The following is a 25,446-nucleotide window of genomic DNA, read 5'->3' as shown; positions in this document are numbered from 1 at the left end:
GGTGATCCCCCTTATTGTTAAACTGCTTTTTGTATGTAGGCTTTCTATTCCCTCTAAAACACTGGTTTTCATTATGTGGTTAACTCTTCTACAGTAAATTAGTGGCACAATACTCAAGGGTCTTGTTTTTTTTTTAAACCAGTTTACAGCAGTAAAACTACTGGTAGTGTCCTTAGAACAAAAAAGGTGCAGATTGTTTGTTTTGTGCTGTCCCTTGATGTTTGTGCATACTGTGTCATACAGTTTTGCTTTTGTTTCACTTTGTTTCCTTGCTGTGATCGAAGATGTATGAACAAACTATATTGGTTGAAGAATTTTAACCGGTATTGTCCACAGATTTGCCTACACTCACTTTTCAGATTTACGGACCTGGAACATTTTCATCTTGTTAAAGGTAGCTTGCTGTAATCTGCACTGCTGAAGACAGGGGCGATTCTCTGGCTGTAACCCTCGGATAACGGTGCTGTACTGCAGGCAAGAGGTCCCCCACTTGGGGTCTGGGAGATGATTCCAGATTGTCCCTGATTGTCCCTGAAAATTACAAAATTAGGCTACTGTACTTCTACCTATCCCCACACTGTCGAACCACAGCAACACCAATGAATTAGCAAAACAGCTCATTACCTGCAACTTCTACAACTATATCTAAGGTAATGAACTATTTAACATGAAATAGTCCCAATTACAATTAGGTTTTTAGAACCATAATAATATTATATAATAATAATAATAATAATAATAATAATAATTAGGAATTAGGATGGGATTTTTAAACATTTAAATGTATCCACTCTAAAGACGTGGTTAATCGTTGAATAATATGCTAACCGATTACGTGACAAATTTCACCAAATGCATCTTTTTTTAATGTATTAATTTTAGTAATTTATCATCGTATACAGCAGTCCGTCACTTATCCGACTGCTGTGGTGCCACATTAAGGGTGGATGTTATTAAAAAGAAGGGGTTTGGCAATTGCTTCCAAGTAGTTTTACTAATGGCTGCAACAGAAAGATTGACACTGGGGCGGGTTTTATTCTTAGTCGATCTGGTGCTTCATTGGTGCACTCTGTTCATACTGTACTGGGCATGGTATGGTTCAGTCTTCACGGGGTAAGAAATGCATTTTTTCTGACATTTGTTACATATTTTTCAGTAAAATTGCATCTCTAAACAATGGAAAGAGGAAAAGCCACATTTTGGAGTTATTTTGAGGAACTGGACGAGAGAAGCGTGGTATGTAAATAATTCTGCCAATCAGAATTGCTGTACCACAAAAACACAAGTTTAATGCTTCATCATTTGAAATGAAAACATTAGAATTATTGTGGATGGAGTTACTGAATGCAGTAAAAATAAAACATCCATAATAAACAGAACACTGTAGATGGTTACTGAATATGTATGTCACAATTTTAAAATTAATTTGTTGGGTTTTTTTTTTCCAATATTAATGCAGAGAACATATAAGTGTAAATGAATTATGTATAGGCTTTAGTTTATCAGTACACTTTTACACAAATTATTTGTTTTTATATATATATATATATATATATATATATATATATATATATATATATATATATATATAAAAATTGATGATTTCCTATTTGTGGCATCGACCCCAGAACAGTGGAGTTAATATAACAATGTAAATACATTTATTATTATTGGTTTTAGTTTAGTTTCTCACTTTGTGCCCACGGGGCCAGCAAAGGTGCATCTCCCTAGTGCAGTACAAATACAAAGAGACATTTATTAAGATAAAAATAATAATACAAATGCTTTTATAAAGACCAATTACATGCAGGGCCCGTTGATAGTGATCACACCAGGTTAAATTTCAGGGGCTTGTACAATGGTCTTCCAGTGGACAAGTTGTGGGAATCCTCCTCTGCCACTGGACTGACACTGGTGACCGTGAGCAAAGTCAATTTAACGGAACACGAGGTAGAACTTGTGGATACTCTTACAATTTAGTTACAGGTTGTAAGTGACTGAGACATATATTACGTGTCGGATGGAGTACATTTTGCGAAACACTACCACCAGGTGATGCTTTACGAAAGGCGCTATATAAAAATGGATATTATTCTTATTATGTTATAAGATCGTTACCTTAATTAAAAATGTGCACAGATGAATCTACTGCTTAATGTACTGCTTAATCAACGAATGCCCATAAATTAATTGATAAAAAATTTGAATCATGTTTTTTTACTTTGTAGTTAAGTCTTTGTGATGTTAAAACATTGTTTGCTTATTTAGGAGTTCTTGGCTTGGGAAAGTACTAACCAGGGCTATCAGTGTACATCATAATGTAATATAAAGTGTGTGTGTGTGTGTGTGTGTGTGGATATGGTTTAAACGCTGACACCTGCATAGCATTTAAACCCTCATAAAAATGTACCAAAAGCACACCCCTAATAATAATGATATCTAATCTGAAATACTGGTTCTTGTGTAGTTTGACATGTAAATATTTATGTAATGATTCTGTGCTGTCTGGGGGAACCAGTGCTTCAGCACCGTTAGAAAGGTGTTTCTACTAGAATCGCAGTGCTGCCGTGCTGATTCAGGTCAGACTTCATACACAAGTCTTAACTCTCTGGAGTGCACACAGTTGATCCAGTCTGTACCACACATTGTGGCTCTGCTGTTTTAGGTAAGGTTCAATGCATTGAAAGCTAAAGACAGATGAAAGTGTGGGGGAGAGACAGAGACATCGCGTTGGATGTGGAAGTTTTGAAAAACAGTGATAAGAACCAAGGTTTCTAAGTAAGTGGTTGGCTGGAGTATGAAGGTCTAGAGGCTTTTGTACTCTGTATTGAGACTCTTCAGGAGGCCTGGCTTTACACTTGACTTTGTGAAAGAGGAGCTTTGTAGATCCCGCTTATCAACCCAAGCAGCTGCTAGAGATAGCATGACTCCTGAAAAAATCAAAGAACACTGAAAGAAAATGAAAATATAGTTCAGCCTCTGTCTAAACTGAACGGAATGCAACAGATATCCACTTCCGAAAGAATCCAAAAATTGTTTAATTGAGAGGGGGTGGGTGGTCAAATTCAGGTCATTTTGTGGTTGGATTAATAAGCAGAAGCTTGTAGCGTAGACTTTAATATAATGGCAACAACAATAAAAATTCCTGTTAATGGTGTAAAACTAAAAAAATACCTGAATTATTTTGTTCCATGACAGCATCCAGTCAACCGATTCTATAGGAGTGGTAAATATGTGTTCTAACTGAAGGGCAGATCAGTAAGTCATGGTGACTAAACCAGTGTGACAGGAATATAGCTTATAATGAAAGTAAGGAGGAATGCTGAACCAAGAGAAATAAGAGAAGTGGAATGGAAATCTTCTTTTACCTTTTGTAAATGTGTGAGGTAATTAAACAGAAAACTTCCTTTATGCTGGTGCAAATCTTTTTATAATTTTATAGAAAGGAGTTTTTTTTTTTGTAGTCATTAAGACAATAACTACAAATGCATGGCCTCCAGTTTGCTTTCCAACAGATTAGACTTTTGTTTGTCAAGTCTATTTGTGTTTTTTTTTTTTAAAGCAGCTGTTCCTATTTTTTATTTTATTTGTTAATGTGTTCATTTCATGTGAACATCTGTTAGTTTCTTTACAGGTATTAGTACACAATATGATAGAAAACAGGCATTGGCCATTACATCGCACAGACAGACATATATTGCTGATAATCAACAGATGAACTGTTATCTTTTCCATTTGTGGTGGGGTGGGTGACAGTTACTTCCTTATCACCAGCGATCATAAAACTTGTCAAGTGGTGGGCAGGGTGATATTAAACCCCTGTCAATCTCATTTATCACTGCCCATCTCTGTAATGGAATATGGGCTTTTGTGTGGCTTGAGAGCACACATTTCAGCATGCTTTCTGTAGCACCATCGTATTCAATCATACAGTAGTTGTAAGGAGGTTTTATAGAGAGTTTTCAAATGACGTTTCAAGTCAACTGATCCTTATCCCATGTCTTGAGCTGATGGACAGGCAAGCCGTATCTCTGATTCACTTAAAGCGGTTTCAGACCTTAAAAATAGTTTAGTTTGCTTTTATGAAAAAATGGTGAACACTTGTGCAGTTATTGGCTGTTGCAGTAGCAAGGACGAGACAACGTTTCATTTTATAGGTTGCCAAGGGTTATACAATTGCAGGGAGAAAAATAAAAGACATAACACAATGAAGATTAGGCAGGTGGCTAGCTAATATTATCAAGGGCAGACCTGAAGGAGTGTAGCTGTCCTCAAGAGTATGTTCACGACAGTTCATTTTGGGTATGTTACTTTTACCTCATTACTGAATAGTAGTTAATAGTAGTTATTTGAAATGTCCTTTCCAGAAATATAATATAAATAAGTTACAGTAATATAAGAATATAAATTGAGCAACATATATTTTTTAATGATTAAAGAAGACCTCAATATAGTAATGTTTGTTTTTGTTTAATTAGGGCCTATGTTTGATTTTGTAACATGCAGAATGCAGGATTAGAAAAGAGATAATTCCTGTATTTATATATATATACTTTTTTTATTTTTTTTAATTGGTTTAATGTCTTAGCAAAAAGTTAAAGAAACATTTGTAAACTTGCTATTTGATTTATTATAGTGTTTGGGTGTCTCTCATTTTTGTGTAAATGTAATGTGATATTAAATAAGATACAATTTTTTTTTTTTTAAAAAGCACAGGTAAAAGTTTTAATGACACAAAGTTTGTTTATGATGCATGTCTTCACCTGTCTTACCCATCCACAGATAAACTGGTTTTATAATTCCAGTCCTTTCTATCATCTCAAATCTTCAAGGGTGTATGGGCTAGGTCTACCAATCATGTAATTTAGTCCTGTAAACAAACGCTTTGCAATAATTGCATGCCTTGACTCCATCTTTGCTCAGAAATAGCATATGAATCTTGATTTACCAATTATATATCTTGTCACTGTATCTTTTCTTAGGTCTAAAGTCCTAAAAAAAATGAGAAAATGTTTCCGACATTGTTCAATGATGTGTATCGGAAAAATTCACACGAGCGCACAAACGTGGCCGTCTGCCTCTGTTAAGAACAGTTGCTAGGTGATTTATGACGTCATCGAAAATGATCTTTTGTGTTCAAGGATTTTATTTTAGTATTGGTACCGAGAGTGAAGGTGGTAGTTTTAATTTTATTTGAAAGAACAGTCATTAGAAATTAGGGTTCAACAGGGTCAAGTAAAATACTGTGTTTTTCACAAAGCACAGTTTTTTCTGTAGCACTAGCTCCTGTTTTGAGAAAAGCCATGTTTGTTGTTTTAGTAGCTTAAAATTATAATAGACAATAAAATAATAAAACAAAAGCCCATGATACACAAAGGGACCCTTGAAAGTTGGTCTCTTTGTTTTTTAACACAAGATTAAACCAGCTAGGGTAATGGCAAATGTGCACCATTCAGGTCTAGATTAAGGACCTTTCATTAAAGTTATGTGAACCGTGGAAAAGCCAGAAAATAGATAGATTATCATCATCTACTCTACAATAGTTGCCAGGCTTGGGTATTAAGGCTGTGAGGTTCGTAGATTTCGCTTGCATGCAGTAAGGTTGCTTTTAAAAGAAACCATGTCATTTGATATGACACATCCACAGCGGTAAAGATTGTATAAAGAAATGGTTGTGATGACTGAAAATAATGAAAAACACTGTGTGTTATACTGTGGGAGAAAAAAAGTGGCTTTACAGTATTCTAAGTTGCAGTTTGTAATCTGCTGTACACTTTCACTCTACAAGGGTTAAAGTGTTGAATATAAGAAGCCCCATGTGTTAAACTGGTGACCTCAGTTTTAACCAAATGTCATAGCTTTGAAATACTTTGAACACTAGCGTCCCTGTAGTCCAAAAATAAAACTGTGACATTGCTAACAGTCGGCTCTAAATAGGAAAATAACCTGACCTTTTAAAACTGGAGTGGATTTCCTCAATCCCTCTAGTTATACAGCTCCCACAGTCTCTTTTTTTTTTTGTTTTTGTTTTTTTTACTCTCAAAATAGACATATTATTAGCCTGTAACACTGGCTGGCAGTAGAAGTACAGTAAAAAGCCCACACTCGCACAAATAAATCAGTTTTGTCTGAATCACACTGTGCCTAATCTAATGAGATCTAATACAACTGAATGCTACAGTGCTGTATCTGTATAACTAATGGGTATGCTTGTGTTCTTTATGCTCAAGGAGTAGTTGGTGGAATTTTGATGGGGCTAATGTGTGAATCACAGATCTGTCTCTCTCTCTCTCTCTCTCTCTATATATATATATATATATATATATATATATATATATATATATATATATATATATATATATATATGGATGAAGGCTAGACTTGCATTGTGCAAATCATTAAAAAAAGAACCCATGCCCCAACTGTAAAAGTGCAGATTTAGAGTATCGCAGTCATCTGCTAAGAACGAGACTAGAGTGTTGAGCTGTTTTATGTCTTTTCCATTAATAAAGAGAATTAGAAAATGAATGCCAAGAGTTTGCAGCTGTGCGGCTTTTTAAAATGCTTAAAAAAACAGAAAACGAGAAAGAGCTTCCCAGCAGTAATCACATATAGAATTGGAATATAAACATTCAGCCTTTTTCAAATTAATGAATACATACATTGCAGCCAAATACAAAATTAGTACTGCCTTCTGGAAGATATTATAGCTTTGTACTTTCAGTAAAAAGAAGAGGAGAAAAGACAGCTTTTTTGGAACCTGCTGCTATAGGCACCCTGCTGTTTTATAATCCAGATTGACTGTAACCCATAGAGCAAATTACTTCAAATCTTTGCTAAGCAATCAGAGGAAACCTTTATAGCTGATTAGCAATTCACAGTCCGTTGAGGAGCAGTTGGCTGTGGTAGTGCTTCATTTGCATCTTATTTGGAGTACCAGTCTTTCTTTGGCTTCTTAATTTGCATCCTATAAAATATGAAGTATTTTTTTTTTTTTAACATAGTACTGAAACAGTAAGAGATCACTGTGTATTGTTTTATTTTTAATTTATTAATGTGAGTCTGATTTGCTGTGAAGTTTGCATAATAATAAATAACAAATAAATAGTATCAGCAATATTAACAAATGTAATAATTTTAGAGAACGTAGTGTAGTGTCAAGTCGTAAGATTACATTTACTATAATATTATAATTGTACGCAATTTATTGGTGTATTTCATGACTTTAACTGTTATTAGCATTTTTTTTTCAATTCCGTTACCATATTTTACTCTAGACTGTTATCCCTGTGGCATTGCAGTGACCAAGTTCTAAACAAAATGTGGCACCACAGTTGCGTAACGGCTGCTACTGTAAACCTTGTGTTAATATTTACCTAGTTATAGGCCTAAAGCATGTTTTGTATTTTGCCATCCTAACAATCTGTCACAGCAGGCCAATACAGTCAGTGTTTTAAATAGTACTATTGTTAGCCTTGGCCCTTGGTACTGCTCCAGCCCGTTATTGTCTTGTGTTTAGCTATGAGGAGCCTGGGGGTACATGCCCCCAGGAGGCACTGCCAGTCTCTTATCTCAAACACATCAGACGCTTACCCAGTGTTCCCGACCCCTCCCCTGCAATAGACAGACAGTTGCCTCCTCAGCTGAAACACTGATAATCCACTTACACATAGCATGGGGCGGGGAGGCCTTGCAGTTTCTCCAAGTGGGGCAGATTGGTACTTTTAAAAAAGGTGGCTTTAATATTAGACAATGGCCGTTGTGAATGCTTGCCTGTCATTAGCTTGTAACCATCCCCAAACTGCATAGTATTATGCCTAAATCCCTGCCTGGCTAGCCATATAGCAGGCAGGGGCCTGCCTGTGTGTCAGCTGCATCGCTGTTTACCAGTGATTTTATACAGTGTAAACCTTGCTTACTGTATGAAGACTGCTTTTCTTGTGTATCTGAAATATGTTGGGGGGCGGGACTGAACCATTTTTATTTGAAACTGCTAATTCTGGATAGAAGACAGCTGGAAAAATCACATTTTTCAAAATTAAAACACAAAAATGTGATGGTATGGAAAAAGAATGATGTTTCCGTCAATGGTGCTATGAATTTATATAAGATGAGTTCCTTTCTGTAGCACTCTGGCCAGTAGTCCTGAAGACAATAAGCATTAAATTATTTATCTATTGAATGCCAAGCTTTGCCTTTAAAACATCAATGCTAGTGTAGTCAGTCCGGGTCATGAGTTTAATGAGCAGCCCGTTTTAAAAGCTTGTCTTTGACTATTTGTGCATTTGCACTGGTCCAGATAAACAGGATTATGGATTTAGCATTACAGTTCCATGACCTTCCCAGATTGTAAGAGTTGCAAAGCAATCCGCTTGGAGTTTACATGTAAACTCTTTCTTTAACTGAACTCAGAGTTCAGTAGTATTTAATGGACTGTGCATGTGTTTAAGTTTACAGTACATAGGTGTACCTGCTGTATGTTTCGTTTTCCAGTGTGCACACAAACAGAAAAGTGATTTGATATTTTCTATTAACTTGATTAAGATCAACATCCTGAAATGTGTTTATTCCAATTTCGTATACCCTTTCAATATGAAAATCAGTACTGGACTTCATTTAAAAAAAAAAAAAAAAAAAAGTTTATTTATTTTTTTATTTTTTTTCTGATTTAATCCAGTCTAACTCTAGTATGGTCCTGCATCTGAACAAGTGGTGTTGCCATGGAAAGAATTGCTACTGTGACGTTGCCATGGAGAATGTGTTGTTGCTATGGTATTGCCTTGGATATGGAGGGACATCATTTATTACTGTCGATGTGTTGGCAGAGTAAATTGCAGCTCGATACGAATTTTACTGTTTCCAAGTTTATTTATAGAAGAAAAGAATGTATCCCCCTTTGCAAAAAAATGCTACTGAACAATTAATCTTCCCAGTATGCAACCCTGTATGTAGTTATTTGGCTTGCCTTTACTGTAAACTGTTTGTTCAGCATGGCTTGACTCTATAGAACACCATTGTTAAATGTACAATAGTTTGTTTCAGAACTGTCAGATTTGAATTGGGGCTGCAAAAGATGGTCTTTATTAAGCAGAGCAGTAGGAATTGTTTCTTCCAACATATTTTAAACCGTTTGTGATGCAGAATTCATAGCTTTAGTGTTACGGGTAATAGCTAAAGTAAAGGTGCTCTTCGTATTGCAGTAACCTGTGACTCAGTGCAGCTTCTGAAATGCGTTAATATGGGACCAAATACTTTGAGTCGTTGATTTGAGTTTGGTAATGCTGCATTAAGTGGAATGACTCATGAAACAAAGCAAAATATATCACCTGTACCATTGCAATAAACAGACATACATCCTAAAACATGTGTGTACAGTATGTACAAGTGCCTGCAGCCATACCACTCTAATGACGTTCCGCCTGTTGAGGCAAAGCATCATTTAAATTGCATGAGCTGCATACAGTACAAACTTAATTTAAGATGGGATTTCTCTAAAATAGGGGGTTCTATTTTCTATCCTTTTCTAAGATAACCTGAAGATGTTCAGTAATGCACTGTAGGCTGCTCTACTTCACAAAGAGTATTGCTAAGAAAACCAAAGGGCTATTAAAGCAATAATTACAGTGTGACAACATCTTTCTTATTTTTTGTGGGCGCTTATTACAAAAGGGCCAACAAGACAGGGATGTTAGTTGAGGCCAAGATTCTATATTTTATCCTGACAGCTCCTGTAGAGTTTCCTCTGGCTTTGTTTCACTTGATCACTTTTTCCGCTTTCTCTTTACCCCACCAATTCCTTGTGGGGTATTAGATACCTCCTTATTGACTGTAACAAACTCAACAGAGAAGAATTCAGGAGGATTCTGTTTCATTTATTTTATTCTTCTGTTGAAGTAATTCAGTTATATTTAAAACAAATTATCTTCTCTCGACATCTAACTTTAACATTGTACTAATCTAACAAACCCTGACCCAGTGGCTGTTTTGTACATATTGTGATAACCCTTGATGAAGTCACTATGTGATACTAGCTGCAGCTTGCCACTCCCACACAAGAAGGTTGGTTTTGCATAATTTAGTTCTCACAGTAAGGGGTAGCGCAACACTAAAGTCATAGTGCAGTATGCATTCTAACGCATCTCATGCTTTGATTTTCAAGTGTGTCGAGGCCTTGAGTAGAGTACACTATTCTAGAGGTCTGGAATCTGGAGGAGATTTGGTATTAATTGGGCTACTTTACCATTCCGGTTGAAATAATTGAAGACCATGAGTTTGAAATTGTTCTTATTGTCAAGAAGTTAAGCTAATAAAAAGTGTTTGTCCTGGTAGGTAGCACCGTAGATGGGTAGCTGGGTTTGAATAGTTAAACGCAGACATGTATTTCAGACTATTTCAAGTATTTAATTGTATAAAAAAATATCTGTTGAGGAAATACAAATATCTGTATAGAGCATTTAGTGGGGCATCGTGAACGCTTCAGTCCTAAGATGAAGTTCTACCCGGCCTGCCATCCAGAGTGTAATGTTTTTATGTGGTGCATTTGTGATATGGACTGAAGGTCAAAGCTGGCCATACTGCATCTAACATGTGAAAAATTATTATGCGCTATGCAACCAAACTTAAAACAGTTAATGAAATAGAGGTGTGTTCCTCCAAACAAAGCATCACTAATGTGTGTGCTGAAAATTCTTTCCATTTCCTCAAACTCTACTGTATTTGATAAACAAATTCTCTGCTAAAATTTCCACACATCAGCGTATAATTCAGCCTTAAGTCTGTCTGCAAATGCAGTACTGTACATCTTATTAATAACTCTTGACTTTCTTTCAAAACCAAAGCTCTAGGTAGAGCAAGGAGAGTTTAAAAAAAATGTAAATCTTAAATGAAACAATCTGATAAAAGATCTCAACAATATTTATTTCTTCTTTTGTTTTAGATCACTGAGAAGTTTGGAGGGAAATGACTAGGCATGACCTGCAGTGATAGCACCAAGTTTGTGTCTCCTCCTGAAGTCTGCATCTTGTTTCAGCAGCTACAAGAAGATAACCACCCAACAAACTCTTCTACAAAATCTGCAAGGAAATCCAGAACTTAGGGGGGGAAATACAAAACGAAAACCGCTCAAGTGGATGATTGGGTGCTCCGATGCAAAACCCACAACCTGTCTGCAATGGTGACATGAAAAGGCCCGTTGTGCTGAATTTTCCAATTTTTAACAGTTGTTTTTATTGAGTTTATTTTTTAAAAGACAAAACTTCCTCAAAGGAAAAGAAAAAAAATGCATTTGTGCGGGAGAGCGCGGCGGGCTTTTCGACAGCCGACGCTCCAGATGAGTCTGCTGCTGCTCTTCGCCTTTTGCATGGTTAGCGTCTTCATCTCAGCCTACTTCCTGTACGGCGTGAAGCGGGAGTTGGAGCCAGCCGGAGACGTGCTGGCCCCGGATTGTGATGACCCCAAGGTGACCCCATCACGCTTGCTCCCCCTCAAGACCCTCAAGCAAGTGGACTCCTCTCGGACAGATCCTGTGGTGTTGGTGTTTGTGGAGAGTCTGTACTCCCAGCTGGGCCAAGAGATTGTGGCTATCCTCGAATCCAGCAGGTTTAAATACCAGACAGAGATTGCGCCTGGAAAGGGCGACATGCCTACCCTCACAGACACAGACAGAGGCAGATTTGCCCTCATCATATACGAAAACATCCTCAAGTATGTGAACCTGGACGCCTGGAACCGAGAACTACTGGACAAGTACTGTGTGGAGTATGGTGTTGGAATCATTGGCTTCTTTAAGGTATCGTATAGCATCAGGTAGCATTTAGTAGCATGTCCGTATTCAATTCTGTTGAATGAATCTTGTTCATTGAAATCCAACGATGGAATGGCAGGGTTGCAAATTACACATTGTTGCTTAGCAGCTACAGAGCTTGATCTCCAAATTCATTTATTTACTTTAGGTTATAACTATAGGTGACTGTACGTGCTTTTTGACCGTTCATGGAGTGCTGTAGTAATTTCACTTGCACTCTTAGGGGCTTGTTGGTTATTTGCTTTAGTATAACACCAGAACTCCATGAACATTTATGACATCTCTATATCCTTCTACAGTAGGATCTGTACTGAAATTACAAGTAAATCAGTAATTAACATACTAGCTAGTGAGGCTGTTGAAAGTGCCATGCTTTTTAATCTGTTTTCGAATGCCTGAGAACCACTGTGTTTTTAACGTTTTAAATGCAGCCATTTCCCTTCTTTCCCACTTTCTGTGCTGCTTGTAAGCGCTCCCTTTCTGGCCACTTAAAGCCCCCCTTCACTTTTCATTTTGAAGTGGATCTTGATAGAGTGGAGTTGAAACTACAAGACTAAAGTCAAGTAGATACTCATTGGGATTATGTGGAAGGCATTTGTTGAAATGATTAACATTATGTGCTGCAAGAATAATAGGTAGGTTGGCTCCCTTTTTGTCTACACACATTTAAAAACAGAACATTGATACTTCAAATGATATAACCTCCTTGTGTATTTTTAAAAGAGATGAAAAAAATACGGATTCTTGAAACTCAATATCAGAATACAGTAATTTGGTAAAAGTTCAAATACTGTATTCAGTGTGTTGAAGGTTGCTCAGTAAAGAATAGTTTGCTAGAAATGCAATTACATTTAATTCCACAAAGTTCATATTCAATGGAAGTGTCCTGTTTGCATAGCTCATTGTGTCTTTACTGTACGAATACCATCTGATTCCACTACCAAATGGCTATCCACTCAGGATGGGAATTTCAAATAGTTTCCTATTCAAATACACGGGGGCCAACATTTTTGTGTATTCGAATAATCGAAATAAAGAATACAAGGCAAAAACTTGTGTACTACAGCAGACAGCATAAAAAGTGTGAGCCGCTTAAGAGGAGTCGGCCGGGTTCACGCAGTGTCCAAAACGAGATTTCTGTGTTCAAGTTACTTTGCTCATACAGTAACATGTAAATAATTCTAACAAGGAACATACCTGGTTGTACTTTTAATGGTCAGTGCAAATGTTGATGTTACTCCATCCAACTCCATCCACAGTGTTAAAAAAAAAAAAAAAACTACTTCCATGCTATTTCTCAGTTTTTATTCGACTACACTGACCCATCCCTACTGTCCACCCAGCTGCAGTGTGTGTGTGTGTATGTTTCCTGCTTTCCCCAGTTATTTATTTATTTATTTTTTAAGTACATATAGTTTTAGGTTAAGCTTTATGATGTGCCCATCTGGTAGAAATATGGCTGCTGGACTTGAATGATCTACTATAAAAAGAAAGAAATAATATTAATAAAAAAAAGTAATGTGTGTTTTCCAGCACTCTTTTTTTTATATTTGAATATGCAAAGTCTACTTTCTGTTTTCAAGAGTCGTTGAGAGAGAGAGAAACTGTTCAAGAACGAATGCATGTAAAAGTTTAATTCTAGACTGTTGCATGGTTTTTATTATTTTTTAATTTCAGGCAAACGAGAACAGTTTGCTGAGTGCCCAGCTGAAAGGTTTCCCACTGTTTCTGCACTCGAACCTGGGGCTGAAGGACTGCAGCGTGAACCCCAAGTCCCCTCTGCTGTACATCACTAAGGCCAACGAGGTGGAGCGAGGGATACTTCCAGGTGACGACTGGACCGTCTTTCAGTCCAACCACTCCACCTACGAGCCAGTACTGCTGGCCAAAACCAAGTCTGCGGAGAGCATCCCCCAGCTGGGTGTGAGCGCCGCGCTGCACACCTCCGTTGTGCAGGACCTGGGCCTCCACGACGGCATCCAGCGCGTCCTGTTCGGGAACAACCTCAACTTCTGGCTGCACAAGCTGATCTTCGTGGACGCCGTGTCCTTCCTGACGGGAAAGAGGCTATCTCTGTCCCTTGACCGCTACATCCTCGTCGACGTTGATGACATCTTCGTAGGCAAGGAGGGCACGCGCATGAAGGTCGAAGACGTCAAGGTCATGGGCTTTTCAGTTCAGTGCTAAATTGTGTGCTGTTCGTAAAACTAAGTTCATGTTATTGAAAGACTGATTTTTAGTAACTGTGGGCCCTGTTCTCAAAACCTGATGAGTTATTTAATAAGTATATTGAATAAAAAACAGTTTGATATTCATGAAAAGGTTGTAGATTGCTGTTAGCTTCTTTTGCCTCCTTCAACTCCTTTCAACACTGCATACCTCTAAAGAGGATTAGACAGAATAACTCCAGGCTGCTTGACTAAAGTACTGCAAGATTAGTATTAATCAGGTTTTGTGAAAACTGGCGTGAAAATATTTCATGAGTAATCACAGGGTTGACTTTTTACAAAGCTTCTACTTGTGTTGAAAGAGTCCTGAATTAAAGCTTTGTGAATGCAGCCCTACATAAGATTTTTAGCATGAAAGAAAAACTGCAAAACGCATGCAAATAGACTACCTCCAGAACGTCATACTTTTATACGACTTCAAAATTTTCTGTGTCCCTTACGGTTTTATTAAATCATGTTTTTATCAAAAAAAAAATTGCATTTAAATGTGCAGCTGACTCTTAACAATAAAAACAAAATACGGCGAATTGTACAGATGTTTTAAACACAATTCGGTTCCTTTAATGTGGTTAGACAAGAGTAAAAATGTTGAAGTGTCATGTTGAGCAGTGAATCTGCAGCAGTAGTGTCTAGAGTGATTAACACCTGGTGTGCATGTCTCTAGGCTCTGCTGGAGACCCAGAATGATCTTCGAGCCCATGTTCCCAATTTCACTTTCAATCTGGGATTCTCAGGGAAATTCTTTCACACAGGTAATTTTAAATTCAATTTAAAATAGAACAAATTACCTAAAGGATAATGTCTAATGAAGTCTATACAAACTGTATTTAATAATCGAAATTCACAACACTGTGTGTATCACAATATGTAGGTCAAGATACGATAAGGTGTATAATAAGATACAGGGATCATTAGAAGTACATAGAGCTGAGAATTATTCAAGTCAATCTTGCCTGTCATTTTGTATATCTCAAATGTTCCTATGTAGAAGGTAAACACATGATGGAAATTATGTATGGTTTTTGGCAAAACCTCCAATGAACTATATTTTAACAATATGTAGTATTTACTGAATGCTCCTTCCTGATATTGTGCGCCATAAGAAGAGATTTGTCAGTACACAATGCATCGTTACACCCTTATTGATTTAATGAATGAAGCAGAATTGATGGAAGGATTAGAAGTCATTGGATTGTGCCAAGTGGAATGAGAGAAGCTGGGAGGACCATGTTTTGTTCTCTGATGTATTTAAAGGTACAGATGAGGAGGACCAGGGGGATGACCTGTTGCTGTCATACGTCAAGGAGTTCTGGTGGTTCCCCCACATGTGGAGCCACATGCAGCCACATCTATTCCACAACCAAACTGTACTGGCAGAACAGATGATGCTCAACAGAAAATTTGCAGCTGTAAGGGTTATAGTATATAGTAGTAACCTTGTGCTAAGCTGATAAACGCTTTCATTTTTGGTTAGTTTTCTGTACCTTTAATCACCTTAATTACAACCTACTGTATGCAGCAGTACTAAGAAGACTTGGTTCTAATATATATACACTGTTAGATTTTCATGTCCTTGGGTGAATTTTAATAATGTTCAAAAGTGGCAGTGTACAGATCCGTTGGCATTAAGATCAATTGAACAGACTCCCTATGTCTTCTGAATCAATTATATTTTATCATACATGCAGTTTGCTTGGCAGGGGGAATACGGGTGTTGCTTTCAGACATATGCAGTACCATGTGATTTATAAAACATAATGATATCCTCCTTTTAAGAAAAGTAGAGTTTTTGTTGTGACACTACATTGTGTTTTATAGGAACATGGCATTCCTACCAACATGGGCTATGCAGTTGCACCCCACCACTCTGGAGTATACCCTGTGCATGTTCAGCTGTACGAAGCCTGGAAGAATGTGTGGGGCATCAAGGTGACCAGCACAGAGGAGTACCCTAACCTGAAGCCTGCCCGCTATCGAAGGGGCTTCATACACTCCGGGATCAGTGTAAGGGTGCACCCCTCTCTCCATTTCTATCCTCTTTTTTCACATTAGACGTGCCGAGTCTCAGCTGGTTTATACAGCTGGCAGCTTTCATCAGCTTGCCTGCAGGAGCAATGTGGACTGGTAACTCTAGTCTCAGTGTTGGATTAACCTACATACAGCACCACCTGCCCACTCCAAATTACTGGGTGGGGAAATATGATATCCACATGGAGTTAGCCATCCCTCGTATCATAATTAAATATCATATATATTATTTATTTTATTCTTATGAATTTGATCACCACAAGTTTGCAAACTATTTTGAGAAAAAAAAAATCTTCAGTCATAGAATTTGGCACCCGAACCTACTTGCTGAAGTAATACACATTTAGCCTTGATCGTGTTTTATTTCAGTTGACTAATATTACCAAGGACACACACCAGCAGTTGACCTAGTTTTTATAAGGATCCTCAGTATTACCTAGTTTAATGGGTGGGAATCCCTCACACAATCTCATGAATATGGTTAGGAACCCAAAGTTCCTAACCAATATGATCAACTGGTTTGCAATAATGTAACAGATAATGTTATCTTCATGGGAATATGCCATGGCCCAACTGAAAATATTGGATTTATTTCACGAGCTATGACTTCACGCGTGCGTGCGTGCGTTTCGTTAGCGGTCAGATGGAGGGAGGCCCTGAGACTGAGTTAAAGACAGATCTGAAGACGCGAGTGTTGCCTTACAAAATAAAAAGTTTGGATTAAAAAAAACTGTCTACTTAAGTCTTCTTCTTGCCACGGTTTTTCTATTGAAACCAACATCCTCCATAATGTGTTTCTGACATCCCTGATCTCGTAAAATAATTGACTTCTGACGTCCACAATAATAGAAAACAAAAGCCACTATAGTAAGGTATTCACTGTGTCACAACCTTCTCTGGATTGCAGACAGCTGCTACATTGATCATTTTCACATTAAGTTTAATTGAGATCTGTTAGCACCTTGGTAGTTGTTCATATTGCTGTAACACTGTTGCTGTCATTGGATTATATGACTAATGTTGATAGCTTAATGTGTGAGGTGCTGCTAAAACATGTACAATAGCCTGTTGTTTCCCAAGGACCTTTATGGAAAAGAAGCATAGAATCTCATAGTTGCTTTTCCTGAAAATGGTAAATGAAAACCACATATCCTATGTAAACTCTTACTTTGTGATCTACATTAACCTGCTCTAATTTGTGTCTCCTGCATTTATGGAATTAATACTGCATCCGGTGCTCAAGGCAACTGTGTTGGCATACAAATGTAATGAGTCAAGTCATTAGGACCATGATTTAGAATGCACCTGTATGACCTTGAAGTAAAAAAGTCAACGGGCATTCTGGCTGGTGCTTCATTTAGTGCAATGCCTCAAAGGTTACTGTTGCTTTTTGAAGGTCAATAGTTACAATGAGTCACTTCCAGATCTACTCAATTAGACCAAAAAAATAAACATTTTCATATACCGGGCAGATCTTTTTATTCTGAGCTTGGTACAAGGAACAGGGTCTAGTGACACATGTTATTATAGCGTTCCTCCATTCAAAATTTTTTTGGAGTCTGTCTCTAATCATTCTCCCCCTCCAGGTTCTCCCACGGCAGACCTGTGGCTTGTTCACACACACCATCTTCTACAGCGAGTACCCGGGCAGTCCCAAGGAGCTTGATAAAATCATCAACGGAGGGGAACTCTTCCTCACTGTCCTGCTCAACCCAGTGAGTAACATTGGGGTCCTGGAGGGGGGCACAGGGACTGTGTGGGTATGTGCTGATAACTACCAGCACTGGAATACAAGAGCTGTCATACTGCAAGAGAGGCATTATTTTTGAATATTTTCCTATTTTGGGACAATATACTGGAATTCATTAGGAATTATTGCAGTAATGTTTTGAATATAACATGCATGTTATGTATAATAAGCATTATTGAGTAGAATATGCTTATGTCGTGCACATCTTGTTCTGTTACCCTAACAAAAACTCTGTAGTATTATATATTAAGAATACTACAAGCCAAATATACTGTACACCTTGTATTTAACACGTAATATATAGTTAACAGACATTCTCTGTGTGTGTTAATTGGAAAATAAAACTTTTCAAGTGACCGTCTAAGTACCTTGCAGAACTCTTGCGTGTTACCTCTTTTGATTTGATCTTGTCAGTGGTAGTAAGAATGAATCAAGTGACTGAGGCCCCTGTACTTGCTAAGGGGGTGTTAATGCAAAAGTGATGCTGTTTGAAAATGTGCGTGTGAGCCACTGCCACTCTTTCACTGTTACTTATGGATACTGATCCCTTTCTACACTGTGTACAGTTTAGTCACTTTTCTGTTAGGAGTATAGACACAATTAACCATGTAAACGCTTTGCAATTCATTCACTCATATGTATATAGACACAGACCAGTGATTTCACCGGCAACTATTGGGTCAGCAGTGTTCTTCCTTCTTTGTTACAGATACATTGTGCTGCTAGATGCATAGGCAACGCAATGTTTGTTGTATAGCCCTACACAGATATTGTAATTTGCTTTCTGATAGGCTACATAGCAGACACTAAAAAAAATAGCCCCACTGTATTAATACAGCTAAGTAGCTTTCTCACTGTTAACTAAATAGACACTGTGACATTGTTCTATTTCTGACGGTCACATCTGTTCTACTTTTAAAAACACCTGCTCTCTGTTAATTAAAGAGATGCATGATCATTGTGTTTGTTTGCTTATTTTTAAGATCAGTATTTTCATGACCCACCTGTCAAACTATGGCAATGACCGGCTTGGACTGTACACCTTCAAGAATCTCATCAAGTTCATCCAATCGTGGACCAACTTGAAGCTGCAGACTCTGCCACCCATCCCGCTGGCACAGAGATACTTCCAGATCTTTCCAGAGGAGAGGGATCCGCTCTGGCAGGTAAAGGCAGCTAGTATGAGTCACCCTGACATTTTTATTTAAATTGCTTTCAGTTATTTGTATCCAGTGTGGTTCAGTCAGGCTTTTAAGAAGAACCACTATTAGCCCTTGCAATAAAGAGCAATTGAAATGCATCTTCAGTTCCAAGATGACAGAGCCAAGATAGCAGTTTCAAACTAAGCTTGGTAAAAATAAGATTTGATTCTCTCTCTCTCTCTCTCCCTCTCTCTCTCTCTCTCTCTCTCTCTCTCTAGATATTTAAAAAAAAAGCTAACTTATTTATCTATGCAGATTTTCCTGTAGTTAGAAGGCATACAACAAGATTTTCAAACGCAACAAATTAAGATTTGATTGTATACCAATTTTTGACACTTGATAACAGACACGCACACACAGAATTAGGGTGAGGTGTTGTTGTAAGTGACTGTGCAGCTGATGCACCCTTGTCTCTAAGTCACCTAGGATAAAGGTGTCTGATAAATAAACAGATGCTATCTATATATATATATATATATATATATATAGATAGATAGATAGATAGCTTTAATTGTTTAAAGGTTAGTGTAAGGTTCCTTACACTAATCACTGCTTAGTTTTGTTGGTTTAGCAATTCATTGCACTACTGTAGGTGGTCCCGGGATCATGACTCCATCCATAGGTGTTATCAAACGCTTTACAGCAAACAACAAATCCCAAACAGATAAGATCATCTGTAACATTTGCACATGGTTCAGTTAAGTGTTGATACAATGCCGTGTTAGAACTTCTTAATCGCTCTGGCCACTGGCAGTCTGTTCCATCAGATCGGAACACAGTATGAGACCGCCTTCTCTCTAGTGGTATTGTTTTATATGTGAAACAACTGCTGCTGTTTTCACCTGGTCTTGTTTAATATGCATGCTTGAGCCCAGCAGGATGACTTTTAATACACATTGCTGTATCAAGCAGTGTTAGAACATGGTTGCATTCAGTGGTAAACGCTCCAGTTGCTGCATAGACTACAATGGGGTAACTCAGCAATGCAATTTTAATACAGATCTGCAGCTTTATTGTAAGCAACATTCAGTTTTTGAACTAAGGTAGAATCAACCATACTGTAAACTGCATCTCAATTCCACACTGCTCAATACCTCATACAGAACTGCTTTACTGAACCACAAGACTTCACCCTTTTCAATTCCTGGCTTGCTAGTTCAGTTCAATGTGTCATAATACACAATAGTTTTATACATTTTAGTTTTAATTGGTACAATTCCCTGCTGTTCCAGTAACAATGATAATCTGTCTAGTAAGTAATGAATACAAACATTCAAATTGTAACTGTAAAGAGTTGAGAGCAGGAGCCTGCTTTTGTATATAGACTGAACGGTAGAGACGATTACATTTTTAGTTAATGGTTTACTTTTGAAAATGCAATACAGAATGACACTCCACAATTAGCTTTTCTTAAAAGGTTTTTTAGTAAATGGGATTGGTCCTTTTGACTCGAGTTTGGCCACTGCACATTCATTGTTTTGTCTTTGTACAAATCCCCATATGCCAGTGAATTAAAATAGACCTTGTATGAAGTGTTACCTCAAAATGCACAACTATTGTCCTCTTGCCTGGCTGTCCAGGCAAAATGCCTAAGTGGTTTCTCTCTGACATTGTTGTGTCCCTCACAACACACACACAGAATACATTATGTTATTCTCCTGACCTTCCTGTGAGTTTTATTTTTCATACTCCCATCTGCTGAGAGCACAGTGGTACTCGTTATCTGATAGGACTGGTAGTTGTTTTGAAAAATGCACGTTTTGCTAGATAAAGAATATTTTAATTGCCAGTGTTGGCTGGTATTTTACTCCTAAAACAAACCAGCTGTTCTTGTAATATGCTTCCAACTTCTCCTTGTATTTTTAGTTTCTAAATTAACTATGGTAAATAAGGGAAGATGTCATTTAAATGGTCTTTCTAAACACCTGCACATTGCATGTGCGTCTCACCAATGCAGCAAGACACCACTTCTAGCAGTTTTTTTCCTAATCTACTGGTCAATAGTTTTGTTTCTGGTAAATGGCTGGTTACACTCCAGTTGAGTGAGAGATAAATAAATCAGGATTTTTTTTTAAATGTGTTTTTTCTCTGCCAACGGAACAACTTGAGCATGGCTTGGGTGTCAGGAGGAAGAGTGACGGGGAAGTTCTTGTCTGGTATAGATTCCTGTCATGGTTCAATAAGTGGCTATTCCAAAGCACCCACTCCCATTTGGAACGCATTGGAGCTGGCAGCAGGTCCTGTCGTGCTTCTCTCATCAGGGAGTGCTATGAAGTCTGTAGCTCTTCCAACCTCTTGAACTAGTCCTACTTTTATACTGTGGTCTCATGCCTGTACTCGCCCACCCCCTGGTAAATTTATGTTTGGTAATGATGCTTTTTTTAATAAACTAATACAATATACATGAGTTTCTGTGGAGCCTGCATATGATCAGGCTTTGTGCCCTCCAGTATAAACGACTGCAGAGCCTTTTCCCTGGCCCTGCAGTGTTGGTCGTTGTAAAGCCTGTTGTCAGTTTCCGCCCTCTGTCTGGTGAAGGGAAGTGGTGCAGTCTGCTCTCATGTTGCCTCCCTCAGGGAAACAGACTGGGAACTAGAACATACTGTAAGCCTGGTCCTCACGGCAGGACTCCAGCTTCCAGTTTGTCCCATCGGAGGAACTGTGGATTGAAACAGGTAGCGTTTGCTGTAAGTGTATTGATGTACACTACACTTGGCTGCAGGCTGAATAACTTGTCTACCTGAATAATTTTCTTGTGCACCAGTCCCATTTATTTGCACTTCAGTAGTGTTTACTCTGGATAGCTGGATGATGGATTTAGCTGAAATGCAGTTTATACACAATTATTCAGCTATGCAAGCTATACCATGTTGCAAGATAAAGTGAATGCATCTATTAGGGTAATGGCTGAATAACAATTTCTGGCAAAAACACTGAGGATGCTACTGTGTTAACATTAGTTTTGTGGCATTTTTTCCGCTATTCCCTTTTCAGGATCCATGCGAAGACAAAAGGCACAAAGATATCTGGTCGAAAGAGAAGACTTGTGACAGGTTTCCCAAGCTGCTCATCATTGGCCCACAGAAAACAGGTACAGCACTGGACATGGACAACTAGGACCCCCTGGAGGGGGATTGGACATTAACTTTTTAAAAGTGCTCAAGCACTCACTCAAACACTGTTGTGAAAAAATACATTTTCCCAAGAACACTAAAGTATGGCAGGTGGAGTGTACAAGTGATGGTCAACAGGGGGCTTAAAACTCATACTACGCCCTGCACTCATTTCTGGCTTTCATAACTACCCTCAATTAAGTGTATTATTTAAATAATCAGGAATGTGATGTAAAAAAATTATAAATACATTTAAAAAAAAAAAGTTATTGCATTGTAGTTGCATGAACAACTCCCAGTAAACCTACAGATGTGGATGTGAATTATTCATTCTGTAATGAGTGCGATTTAAGTTCAAAGCAGATTTAGCAATTTCAGTGAAATATCATAAAAAGGGAAGTTCTGAAAACCAGGACTGAGTGCAGGGCTAGTGCGATTTTTTTCAAGCCCTGCCAACAAATCCAAGGTTCTCAAAAGGCTTCTAGAAGCAAATAGTCAAAATGCAGCACATTGATGTGATGTTTAATAAGCAGGAAGCTGCTGAAGCTGTGTCTTACCCTCAGTTACTTACCCTCATGCATCTCTTTATTCTTGCCACAGTCTTTTTTAATTCAGAGTTCCAGAAGTGGTCTTGTGAAGATAATTCAAGCAACATCTTCAGTCACTGAGTGAAGTCATGAGCTCTAATATCATTGAGCAGATGTGCAAATGGCAGTCTGCCATCCAGGGGTAGAATTCCACAAACCACTCCTGGGCAGTGCAAAATCTGTGAAATAAAACACAGTGGATGTGTTCAAACTGACATTTCACAACAAAGCTTTGTCAAGATCAGCATTTTGACAACAGTATCGTAAATCAAGCTTGATTTGTGTGAGATGTTACCCCTTCAGAATTAACATATAGAAGAATGATATATGCACCACATCGCTATTGTACAGTATGTTGTGAATACTTTAGAAATTTGATATTGACAAATATTTTCTGTTGGAAAGAAGTGCTCTTCATGGTATATTTGACCTCATTAAGGTTGTATATTTTACATTTTTTTAAAGGTACAACAGCACTATATCTCTTCTTGGGAATGCACCCAGACCTAACCAGTAATTACCCAAGCAAGGAAACCTTTGAAGAGATCCAGTTCTTCAATGGGCACAACTATCACAAGGGGATTGACTGGTACGACCTTCGTAATGCAAAAGTCAAGTTTCAGACTAAGTCCTTGTTGTCACACTAAGCTTAGCTGGAATATTAAAGTACCGTCTTTGGTTTTGACCCTGGCTGAGGTAGTGCTAAGTGTATTAATTTATACAGCACGGGATCTTGACAGCCAAAGCAGCATGATTGTAGCCTGGATTTATTCCTCTTAAAAACTTGGCATGGCTGTTCAAAACTCTTTCTTGTGACTCTTAGCATTCTAGAACTCTTACTAAATTGTATTTTCAAGACCCCTCAGTCACCCTAATTGAAACCTGTTTAAAGGGGTTATAGCAGTGAAATAACTGCCTGTCATGCACCTACATTCATTATGCAGTATCGCATGTGCAGTCTTGAAAGAAGCATCTGTTAAAGTACACATGTATTTTCTGTGTACAAAGTGAGGTCTAGTGCCATACTAGGTTAAAGAAATCTTATTTGGCTTGCTTTCAGGTAGTCTGTTACACTTCCACTTCCTCTATCATTTCACCTTGTCTGGCTACAATTGCTTGGCTTCAAAGCGTGCTGGTAAGCAGGGGAGGCAGCTGGTATTTATTGACTGGGGAACAGGCTGTTGAAGCCACTCCTCCAGGTGAAATGATCAATGAAATACAGGTATAACAGACTAATTAATAGGAAGGCATGCCAACTTTCATTAACCTAGTATGGTACTAGATCTCTTTGTTATAGTGACCAAAGATATCCCCCAGTCATGTACAAATCGATACTAAATGTTCTTAAAGCTACACTGAATGGGTGTCTAGTATTAATGATCAAGACTTTTGATGCTGAGAAATATGTATTGCCATTAAAAATGGTATAGTAATTGTACATTCAGACAGCAAAAATACGTTGACTATCTAAATATAGGCACTGTAGTGCAGTATATACAGTAAGTGCATGCACAACGTTACTGTTTGCTATCTGATTGGAGTTCTCTTTCCTATGCTTGTAAACAAGTCGGCAGTGTTTGAAAGGGTTCATACAGAAATAAGAACAAAGCAGAATTGCATTTTGTAGTCCCAGATTCCTTTCCTTCTGTCACAGGTACATGGAGTACTTTCCCACTCCTTCCAATGCTAGCTCGGATTTCTACTTTGAAAAAAGTGCCAACTACTTTGATTCAGAGCTAGCAGGGAAGCGGGCAGCTGCTCTCTTGCCCAAGGCCAAAATCCTCACGATTCTCATCAACCCAGCAGATCGGGCATACTCCTGGTACCAGGTAAGAAAATGTGCTGTCCAGAGGAAACCTTGCAGTACACGTTTTTAATAGCAACTAGTGCCCGCCTACCTGGGAGCTATCAATTTAAACTAGCCATTGATTTAATTAACTGAGTGTGCATCTTGAGTCATATTGGCTTTGCACCAATGTTAATACTAGAGCTGTCAGTGTTAGTACATGCAATTGCAAATACATTTTTCTTGTAAACAGGTGGCTTAAATGGTTTGGCATAGAAATGTACTGTGTGTGTTTGTTTTGTCTATAACACATAAATACCTACATAAAAGAAATGACATAAAATGGTAAACTAGCATAGTTGGTACAGACAAGTGGTTTCATTTTCAATGCACGGTTTTCTATTTAGATCATAATTTTATGAGGTCAACAATGTGGGGTTGCAGTTTGTACATAATTTAAAGTGCTTTGTTTTAGGTTTTACCTTCAGTTCCTTTGACAAGGGTTATCAAAGTTAAGAACTGTACTTTCTGCACACCCATACAAGAGCCCACATGTCAGTGTTGAAATACCCAGAAAGAAACTTCCACTGCTTTTGCTCTCAAAATTTGAAATAAGTGCTTTACACTGGCTGTGCTCCAGCTATTACTGCTAACCTGGCTGATGCTAAAGCACTGCCCCAGCACAAACTCACTCTTACCTTTGCTTTGTTTGCAGCATCAGCGTGCTCACAATGACCCTGTGGCTCTGAAGTATACTTTTCACGAGGTGATCACGGCCAGGCCCGATGCCCCAGTCAAGCTCCGTATCCTACAGAACCGCTGCTTGGTACCAGGCTGGTATGCTACCCACATTGAACGCTGGCTCAAATATTACCATTCGAACCAGGTGTGTGGGTCTCTTCCGCATGTGTGTGAATGCGTGCTTAAAATATAAATGAGATAACTTGCT

General features: G+C 38.1%; 1 protein-coding gene across 1 annotated transcript in view; it reads left to right on the top strand.

The window, feature by feature from the left end:
• The window catches only part of LOC121297212 (bifunctional heparan sulfate N-deacetylase/N-sulfotransferase 1), a 60,891-nt gene that overhangs the window by 30,632 nt on the left and 4,813 nt on the right, over positions 1-25,446 (top strand). The window contains exons 2-12 of the mRNA XM_041223357.1: positions 10,937-11,788; positions 13,481-13,963; positions 14,696-14,783; positions 15,286-15,440; positions 15,850-16,035; positions 17,646-17,774; positions 18,793-18,975; positions 22,006-22,102; positions 23,177-23,300; positions 24,366-24,540; positions 25,213-25,383. Of these exons, the coding sequence (XP_041079291.1) occupies positions 11,279-11,788; positions 13,481-13,963; positions 14,696-14,783; positions 15,286-15,440; positions 15,850-16,035; positions 17,646-17,774; positions 18,793-18,975; positions 22,006-22,102; positions 23,177-23,300; positions 24,366-24,540; positions 25,213-25,383 (2,301 nt within the window). The 5' untranslated portion in view covers positions 10,937-11,278. The remainder of the gene's footprint in view (positions 1-10,936; positions 11,789-13,480; positions 13,964-14,695; positions 14,784-15,285; positions 15,441-15,849; positions 16,036-17,645; positions 17,775-18,792; positions 18,976-22,005; positions 22,103-23,176; positions 23,301-24,365; positions 24,541-25,212; positions 25,384-25,446) is intronic.

The sequence above is a fragment of the Polyodon spathula genome, chromosome 22, assembly GCF_017654505.1.
Source record: "Polyodon spathula isolate WHYD16114869_AA chromosome 22, ASM1765450v1, whole genome shotgun sequence".
Taxonomy (NCBI): Eukaryota; Metazoa; Chordata; class Actinopteri; order Acipenseriformes; family Polyodontidae; genus Polyodon; species Polyodon spathula.
The sequence above is the reverse complement of the archived record's forward strand: the minus strand, read 5'-3'. Positions and strand labels throughout refer to the sequence as shown.